Source organism: Xenopus laevis, chromosome 4S (assembly GCF_017654675.1).
Source record: "Xenopus laevis strain J_2021 chromosome 4S, Xenopus_laevis_v10.1, whole genome shotgun sequence".
Lineage (NCBI taxonomy): Eukaryota > Metazoa > Chordata > Amphibia > Anura > Pipidae > Xenopus > Xenopus laevis.
In genome coordinates this window covers 5,793,590-5,803,830 of record NC_054378.1, presented here as the reverse complement: position 1 = coordinate 5,803,830, position 10,241 = coordinate 5,793,590, and the positions used below count along the sequence as shown (strand labels likewise).

The window sequence follows — 10,241 nt, the reverse complement described above, 5'->3', positions numbered from 1 at the left end:
GGTCGAATTTCGAAGTATTTATCACTTCGAAATTCGACCCTTGATAACGCCTCAATGTGTAGCGTTACAGAGCATTTGCTTTTAGATGGGGTCGGTGACCCCCATTTGACAGCTGAGAAGAATCCAAAGAAAAAAGAAAATAACTAAAAAACAACTCAAAAAAATAATAATAAAGAAATAAATAATGAAGAGCACTTGAAAAGTTACTTAGAAATGGGCCATTGTAGAACATATTAAAAGTGAAGTGAATGAATGCGGCTGGGGATGATCTAGTGTCATTATGTTTGGGTTTATTTCCCCTTTAGAGTGAGAGCTGTGTGTCTAGAAAGTCAATGGCAACAAACTCCTCCCAGGGCAAGTCACGTGGGCAGGATCAGTCTATGGGACTCGGCAGATTTCCCTTCAGACTGAGACGAGTCTCCACCGGCTTCAGAGTCGCGCGTCTCCCCAATGTCGGATCCCGAGTCGCAACGACCGAGTTGGACATTCGGACTTTTCTCTCCCAATCGGAAGAACCCGGAGAGGGATGAAAATACAATGAATTCCCGGTACGAGGTCGGGGGCCAGGCTAATAGTTTCCAACTCAAGCGCGAGACACTGGTCTCCACCGACCCCCCGCGACCCGCCGTCAACTTGGATCCCAGAGTTTCCATCTACAGCGGTCGGCGACCCCTCCTCGCCCGCTCCAACATCCAGGGCAGAGTTTATAACTTCTTAGAGCGGCCCACCGGCTGGAAGTGTTTTGTCTATCACTTCTCTGTGTAAGTCCTTCCCTCTACCTCCAATAACTCTCTAGTCTCTTATCGCTACACTTGGTCATTTCCATTGCAGGAAATAGGGCGTGCAAATAAAATGGCACCCCCCCCAGCCAGTCACTTAAAGGGCTGCTTCACCTTCAACTTAACTTTTAGTATATTGTACAATGTCTAATTCTAAGCAACTTTTCATTATTTATTTATTTTTTTATTTTTTTTAAAGGGATACTGTCATGGAAAAACAAGTTTTTTCCAAAACGCATCAGTTAATAGAGCTGCTCCAGCAGAATTCTGCATTGAAATCAGTTTCTCAAAAGAGCAAACTGATTTTTTTATATTCAATTTTGAAATCTGACATGGGGCTAGACATATTGTCAGTTTCCCAGCTGCCCCAGTCATGTGACTTGTTCCTGCACTTTAGGATGGAATTACTTTCTGGCAAACTGTTATTTTTCCTACTTAATGTAACTGAATGTGTCTCAGTGGGACCTGGATTTTACCATTGAGTGCTGTTCTTAGATCTACCAGGCAGCTGTTATCTTGTGTTAGGGAGCTGCTATCTGGTTACCTTCCCATTGTTCTTTTGTTTGGCTGCTGGGGGGGAAAAGGGAGAGGGTGATATCACTCCAACTTGCAGTACAGCAGTAAAGAGTGATTGAAGTTTATCAGAGCACAAGTCACATGACTTGGGCCAGCTGGGAAATTGACAATATGTCTAGCCCCATGTCAGATTTCAAAATTAAATATGAAAAAATCTGTTTGCTCTTTTGAGAATTGGATTTCAGTGCAGAATTCTGCTGGAGCAGCACTATTAACTGATTAGTTTAGAAAAAAACATGTTTTCTCATGACCCTTTAAGTATTCGCCCTTTTTCTTCTCACTCTTTCCAGCTTTTAAATGGGGGTCACTGACCCCATCAATAAAAACAAATGCTTTCTAAAGGTGGCCATACATTAAAGCTGCCGATTAGACCGATTCGGCAGCTTATTTACTCCCAGACGGGTCCTCCCGATCGATATCAGGCCAAAAATCGGGCAGATATCGATTGGTCAAGTTCGATTTTTTTTTCCTGCGATCCAGGACCGCGTCGGCTGGTTGATTCGGTCCTGCGACCCGTCTGTGGCAATTTGCAGCATTGAAATCTGATCCCCAGGGTCAAACATTGGGATTCACCCGATATCGCCCAGCCATTAGTGGCTCGCCAAACGAGCAGATCTAAGGGTCTAAGGACTACACGGACGTTTTCGGCACAATCCGACGGAAATAAGGTAAGTGATAGAAATTTTCGGATGAAGTTGCAGCGTTGATCCGATGCAACAAGACTGTCGGGTGCAGGCGCTGCGTGCTGCGTCTGCAACCGATAGTCGTGTTGCGTCGGATCAACGATGCGTCGGATTACGCAGCCGAAAACGTCCATGTAGTCCTACCCTAATAGAGTATGGCCACCTTAAGGCTACACATTAATTGCTAGCGCTACTTATTTATTACTCATCTTTCTATTCACTCCCTCTCCTATTCATATTCCAGCCTCTTATTCAAATCAGTGCATGGTTGCTAGGGGAATTTGGACCCTAGCAACCAGATTACTGATATTGCAAACTGGAAAGCTGCTGAATAAAAATCTAAATAACTCAAAAACCACAAATAATAAAAAATGAAAACCAATAGCAAATTGTCTCAGAATATCCCTCTCTACGTCATACTAACAGTTAACCCAAAGGTGAACAATCCCTTTAAAGGGGTCGTTCACCTTTAATTCAATATTCTGAGACAATTTGCAATTGGTTTTCATTTTTTATTATTTGTGGTTTTTGACTTATTTAGCTTTTTATTCAGCCTCTCAGCCGTCTGGTCGCTAGGGTCCAAATTCCCCTAGCAACCATGCACTGATTTGAATAAGAGACTGGGATATGAATAGAAAGGAGTAATAAAAAGTAGCAATAACAATACATTTGTAGCCTTACAGAGCATTTGTTTTTTATTGATGGGGTCAGTGACCCTGTTTTGAAAGAAAAAAGCAAATAATTTTAAAACTATTCAAAAATAAATAATGAAGACCAATTGAAAGGTTGCTTAGAATTGGCCGTTCTATAACATACTAAAGGTTAACTTAAGTTCACTTTTATTATGTTTTAAAATTCCTAGCAACTTTCCAGTTGGTCTTCATTGTTTATAGTTTCTGAATTATTCTTCGGCCTATTTCCAGCTTTCCAATGGGGGCTTCTCCGACCTCGGCGCCAAAAAAAAAAATCAATTGCTAAGTGAAGTTTCCAGTTTATTGTTCTGTTTTTTTTCATCACTTATTTTTCTGTTAGGGCTTTTCCTATCCATCCTCCAGTCATTATCTTGCACCAAAAAAATGCACCAAAAGACAGACCAATTGCAAATTATCTCAGAATATCACTGTCTTCTGTTAAAGGTGAACTAATCCTTTAATGGAGTTTATTATATGTAAACATACACTCTCTCACTATATCTCTTATGTGGACATAGCCAAGTGCTCCTCCAACAACTTGGTATGTGTGTTACTGAGTATAGGCAGTGATTGCAAGCTGTTGGGCCAAGGTCTTGAGCTTCGTGTCACAACCTACCCAGGCTGCAGTAGTACAGACAGTGTGACACATTGTGTTGTGCTGTAAAGCAGGTGTGACTTGTTGAAATCGATTACTGGCTCCTCCTCCAGATGTTTTGGCTTTGGGAATAACATGGTTCTCTCCTTAAACCACAAGTGGGAATTTACTCAGACTTATCCCTTTCATAGACTGTCATGTACTCGGCCTTATGAGAGACAAGTACAGAGTGACAGTTGCTTTCTTTTTCTTTCTTTCCACTTTTCTTTTCTACCTTTATCTACCTTTCTTTTTCTTTCTTTCTTTTTCTTTTTCTTTCCACCTTTATTTATTTTTCATTCTTTCTTTCTTCTTATTATTAACATGTATTTATATAGCGCCAACATATTGCGTAGCACTGTATTTTCTTTCTTTTCTTTTCGACCTTCGAATTTCAACGGTTTTTTTTCAACTTTGAATCGAAGTTGGACTATTCGATGGTCGAAGTACCCAAAAATTACTTAATTAAATTTGACATTTTTAACTTCGACCTTTGATCAATCTGCCCCTAAGGGTACGGTCGTTTAAAGGGATACTGTCATGGGAAAATTTTTTTTTTTCAAAATGAATCAGTTAATAGTGCTGCTCCAACAGAATTCTGCACTGAAATCCATTTCCCAAAAGAGCAAACAGATTTTATTATATTCAATTTTGAAATCTGACATGGGGCTAGACATTTTGTCAATTTCCCAGCTGCCCCAAGTTATGTGACTTGTGATGTGATAAACTTCAATCACTCTTTACTGCTGTACTGCAAGTTGGAGTGATATCAAACCCCTCCCTTCCCCCCCCAGCAGCCAAACAAAAGAACAATGGGAAGGTAACCAGATAACAGCTGCCTGGTAGATCTAAGAACAACACTCAATAGTAAAATCCAGGTCCCACTGCGACACATTCATTTTCATTGAGAAGGAAAATCAGCAGCCTGCCAGAAAGCATTTCTCTCCTAAAGTGCAGGCACAAGTCACATGACCAGGGGCAGCTGGGAAATTGACAATATGTCTAGCCCCATGTCAGATTTCAAAATTGAATATAAAAAAATCTGTTTGCTATTTTGAGAAATGGATTTCAGTGCAGAATTTTTTTTTTCCCATGACAGTATCCCTTTAAGGGGCTTTAAATTCATGATGGTGATAACGTTCTAAAGGCCTCACCATGCGGCAGTGTTGTAAACACTCACTGGAAAGGCTGGACTGGATTGTTTGGGATATACCATGACATTAAAGGGGAAACTATTGCAAAAATGACTGTAAGGTCCAGTGCGTAGGGACAGACACACCTATGACTAAGCGCCGGAGGGTGCGAAACGCGTAAGGTGGGGTTAGTATGTACCGAATACTTTTTTAATGTGATTACTAATAAATTATTTGTTTTACTCTAAGAGGCCTTGGGACATATATCTTTTTAGATATAAACATAGAGTGCCAATAGATTGCCAATAGAGTGTCAACTGAATTTTACTCCCCCTCTCGTTCCTCTGTAGTTATAATTAGACCGAGAGCTCGACGTTGAATCCATTCAAGGAACACCACCCGTGTCTCTGTTTATTGTTTTCTGTGCCCCTCCACCATTCACCTCCAAACAATGGAAGCGAAAGTGTTGTGACGCCAGGCTGACCCCGGGGTGAGATAACAATGCCAAGAATATGGCCGCGGGTCACAGGGGTGATGCAGAAAGGGACGGCCCAGAGGACACGACGTTGCTCCGAGAAGAAAAACTGACAGTCTCACAATAGCCACTTCATTAGGAAAAAATTAGGGATGCACCGAATCCAGGATTCGGTTCGGGATTTGGCCAGGATTCGGCCTTTTTCAGCAGGATTCGGATTCGGCCGAATCCTTCTGCCTGGCCGAACCGAATCCTAATTTGCATATGCAAATTAGGGGCAGGGAGGGAAATCGCGTGACTTTTTGTAACAAAACAAGGAAGTAAAAAATGTTTTCCCCTTCCCACCCCTAATTTGCATATGCAAATTAGGGTTCGGATTCGGTTCGGTATTCGGCCGAATCTTTCGCGAAGGATTCGGGGGTTCGGCCAAATCCAAAATAGTGGATTCGGTGCATCCCTAGAAAAAATATCCCCGTGGTGCATCCAGTCGTTACGCTCAAGGCACCCTGTTTGGAATCCCTTCTGTTTATTTAACTTGTGTTTAAAAATGGCTTTGTTTTTTCTAGATGCAAGGAGCAAGTTTGGGTGCAAATACCTTTAATTAACGGTCACAATAAGCACAACCGTAGCATTTATTTTAGTGGTTAAAAATGAGCCGTAAGAAGTTTCCTCCAAGTTGTTTCCATACTCCAGACTTATTGGGCGTCATATCTCGTCGTTTTTGATTCTACATACGACGTATGATATCGAGGCAAGATGATGATTTTAGGGTCTTGATTTAGAAAGTTCTTGTGTTGAAAAAAGCATTTTTATTTTGTATTAAAGGGTCTTTCTTCATTTTTAAGGGCAGAGACACGCTGCTATTTCGGAAGATTAGTCGCACATCGACAAATCACTGACTGATCTCCCCGAACTACCTTCCCGCCGGCTAGAATGTAAATCGCCGGCGGGATGGCACTCGGAACGCCTCGTTTTCCGAAGTGGCCTCACGAGGAAACTTCGGGCGACTTTGGAAAGTCGAATCGATCCGAGTGACATCCTGATGGTGATTTACATTCTAGCCGACGGGAAGGCAGTTCGGGGGAAATTAGTTGCCCCGAAGAAGAATCGATTTGTCGCTGGGCGACTAATCTCCCGAAATAGCAGCGTGTGTCTCTGCCCTAAAAGGCCGTAATGACTTTTCTGCTTGAATAAGAGCAGAGATTTCCCGTTGAGATTTCAGACTCAGAACAGCCGCTGAACTGTCTCTGATCCTTTTATCTCTGTATGAGACCAGGATTCAGTTATTTGCACCGTGGCAAGAAGGGAACTTTGCAGCAGTGGCTTAAGGTGAGGTTCTTACTAGCAACTTCAATGGTAAACCATCATCATTTAATTCCTTCTTTCTATAAATACTGTAATACTGTTTTGCTTGTTGTGCCATGGTCTGTTTATTTTATCATGTGCCCTCTGCTACATTGAGGTTGTAACCTATAAAATGCATTAGAATGACTATTGCCCAGCTCTGTATGGTGCCTGTGCCTTTGGTTTGGTCTGGTCACGCTTGGTCAAAGATCTACTGATAAAATCAATTTGTAGGACTTCTTGGTACATTGATGCTGACCAGATGATCTGGATATCTAGATATTCATTAGTTGGTTGATTGGGCAGGTTTGAAAAATGTGCCTACTCCATGTGCCCCCCTAGGCCTATTCACAAGTCAACCCTAGTTTATTGCTTATACTCTACCCCCTAGTCCAGTGATCCCCAACCAGTAGCTCGTGAGTAACATGTTACTCCCCAACCCCTTGACTGTTGCTCCCAGTGGCCTCAAAGCAGGTGCTTATTTTTGTATTCTTGGTATGAAGTAGGGATGCACCGAATCCACTATTTTGGATTCGGCCAAACCCCCGAATCCTTCGCGAAAGATTCGGCCAAATACCGAACCGAATCCTAATTTGCATATGCAAATTAGGGGTGGGAAAAGGGAAACCTTTATTACTTCCTCGTTTTGTGACAAAGAGTCACGTGATTTCCCTCCCTGCCCCTAATTTGCATATGCTAATTAGGATTCGGATTCGGTTCCGCCTGGCAGAAGGATTCGTCCGAATCCTGCTGAAAAACGCTGAATCCTGGACGAATCCCGAACTAAATCCTGGATTCGGTGCATCCCTAGATTGAAGGAAAGCTTTAGTTGCATAAAAACCAGGTGTACTGCCAAACAGAGTCTATTGTAGGCTGCCTGTCCATATGGGGGCTCAAAAGCCAATCCCAGCCCTTGTTTGGCACCCCCAGGGACTTTTTTCATGCTTGTGTTACTCCCCAACTTTTCTTACATTTGAATGTGACTCACATGTAAAAAAAAAGTTTGGGGACCCCTGCCCTAGTGCATGTGTAGCTATTAGTGCATATGCAAATTAGGGTTCGGATTCGGTTCCGTATTGGTCCGAATCGATCACAAAGGATTCGGAGGTTCGGCCGAATCCAAAATAGTGGATTCGGTGCATCCCTAGTAGCTATATATATATATAAATATATATGTATATAGTCTAATTGAGCACACTCAGCAGCTTGTTTTTGAAATGTAAAAAGTTTTGGATCTCCGATAAAACTTCCCATTGTCCTTAGCCATGTGTTTTTGGCAACTCGGCATCTGTATTCTTTTTCTCCCCAGCGCCAGACATCTGTTACCATTCCAGAGAAGATTCACTTTATCACACTTCCTCCGAGCCTCAAGCTCCGGCATTTTGTAGCGTCACATCTTGTTCGGGAATTTGCTCCGGAAAATCCTTTATGAACCTGCTCCTTGATGTTTTAACTCGCCTTTCACATGTCCTACGTTTGGTACTTCCAGGCTGTACACAATAGAGTTATTCTTTACTTCCCGTTCGATCATCTCTCATCTCCTGGAATACTGATTCTCTTCTATTGTAATGGGCTGGAAACTCGGTCTTCTTCATACTACTTCTGTAAGCAAAGACTTTGGTAGAATAAAAAAAAAAAAACTCTCGATGCAGACGACCAAATATATTTACTGTGCACCTGAAACTGCAGAATAGCACTTTATTGAAGTGCTTCAGAACATGAAAGCTGGTGTTTATATGATGTTTTTCCTGCTCCTTGCTGGGGCACAGCTAACGGTGATCATCAACACCTCCATCATAATTGCAGGATATCCTCTGCCCATCAAGTTCTTTGTTGTGTTTGTCTTCACTTAAGCAACTTATAGGCTGAGATGGCCTTAAAAGATCCCACCTCTAAAACATAAACAGAATCAAGAAAAACCTTTTCTTAAAAATTACATGAAAAACATGAAAGTGATTGTGCTTAATATGCTCCCACGTGTCTTCAAGATTTCATTCTGAAACCAACATTATCAATAGGAAGTTGGTCCTTCTTTTGCTGCTTTACGGGAAGGCCTTCTACTAGATGTTAGAACATTGTTGGTGGGATTTTCTTCCTAACAATGTAATTCTTGCATTTATCATGTGAGGTGCTCACCATGCCTCAAAGTCCACTTCAGCACAAGCCAAAATCTTCCCTACAGGCACATCTGTAGTGAGGTTGGGCCAGGGTCGGACTGGGATGCCAGGAGCCCACTAGAAAACTAGAAGACCATGGACCAACTTTCCAAACTATTTTCGGCAACAAATCTCCTCTTCTTCGGGGTGACTAGTCTCCCCGAACTGCCTTTCCCTGCCTTCCCGCCGGCTAAAATGTAAATCGTCAGCGGGATGGCGCTCGGAGCAGTTTTCTGAAGTTGTCCGAAGATGCCTCATGAGGAAACTTCAGGGCGACTTCGGAAAATCCAAATCTACGATTTTCATTCTAGGGTGACACCCGGGAAAGGTAAGACTTTAACACTGCACTATGTGTATTTTTACCCTAAACCAGTGTTTTCTAAAAGAATCAGCAGCTCTGGGGAAAAATTTAGTGATTTAAAATCAATGGGGTACCTAATATATTGGCATCCCCCTCCAGGTAAATCAGGGTCTCCTTATGCTTTAAAGCACACAGTGCCGAATTTTTGACAATTCCATTCTTCCTACGGGGAGGCCTATATCAAAATTCAAATTTGTGTTTCGCGCGAGTCTTTTTCTAATTCAAATAAACTTAGGGGCAAATTCACCAAGGGTCGAATATCGAGGGTTAATTAACCCTCGATATTCGACTGGGAATTAAAATCCTTCGACTTCGAATATCGAAGTCGAAGGATTTTACCGCAAATAGTTCGATCGAACGAATAAATCCTTCGAATCAAACGATTCGAAGGATTTTAATCCAACGATCGAAGGATTATCCTTAGACCAAAAAAACGTAGGCAAGCCTATGGGGACCTTCCCCATAGGCTAACATTGGGTTCGGTAGGTTTTAGATGGCGAACTAGGGGGTCGAAGTTTTTTCTTAAAGAGACAGTACTTCGACTATCGAATGGTCGAATAGTCGAACGATTTTTAGTTCGAATCCTTCGATTCAAAGTCGTAGTCGATGGTCGAAGTAGCCCAAAAAACACTTCGAAATTTGACGTTTTTTTACTTCGAATCCTTCTCTCGAGCTTGGTGAATTGGCCCCTTAGACTTTTACTAAAATTTTACCAAAATGTTTGCCTGTTTATTAAAGGAGAAGGAAAGGTTAAAACTAAGTAAGCCTTATCAGAAAGGTCCATCTAAATATACCAGTAAACCCCCAAATTCTGAGTCCTCTGTCAAAAGAAACAGCACATTTCTTTCCTTCTATTGTGTACTCATGGGCTTCTGTATCAGACTTCCTGTTTTCAGCTTATACCTCCAGGGCTAGGGCTTGAGCATGCTCAGTTTGCTCCTCTTCCCCCCCTCCCTTCTCTACTGTAATCTGAGCCCAGAGCAGGGAGAGACTCAGGCAGGAAGTGATGTCACACCAAGCTAATATGGTAGCTGCTATCCTAAACAAACAGAGAGTTTCTAGAGCTTTTTACTCAGGTATGGTAAAACATTCTACAGAATAAATATAGCATTCTAGCTTGCACTATTGCAGCTCATCTATTGGTAATAAAATGCCTCCATAGCTTTCCTTCTCCTTTAAAAAAAACGCAAAAAACTATGGAAAAAAAAATAAATGGATGCATCACCTGGATAGTGGCAGCATCAGACTTGGGGACTCTGGGTCTCACTGGGGTTGCCACCTCAGGGACCCGAACTATCAAACTTTAGGTGGCCATACACGGGCAGAAATAAACTGCCAAATAAATCCACATGTGTATGAGGACCTCTGATGGACCAACCCAACCAATAACTGGTCAAAAAATCAGCCA

General features: G+C 42.1%; 1 protein-coding gene across 2 annotated transcripts in view; it reads left to right on the top strand.

Annotated features, from left to right (window-relative positions):
- The first annotated feature begins 248 nt into the window (after nt 1-248).
- Nucleotides 249-10,241, top strand: part of kcnq1.S (potassium channel, voltage gated KQT-like subfamily Q, member 1 S homeolog) — a 52,656-nt gene continuing 42,663 nt past the window's right edge. The window contains exon 1 of one of the 2 annotated variants that reach the window (XR_001935471.2): nt 249-761. Coding sequence is in view for 1 of the 2 variants with exons in the window: in XM_018260098.2 (XP_018115587.1) it covers nt 451-761 (311 nt within the window). In the remaining variant the exon portion in view is untranslated. The remainder of the gene's footprint in view (nt 762-10,241) is intronic. The other variant, XM_018260098.2, reaches the window with a different exon arrangement.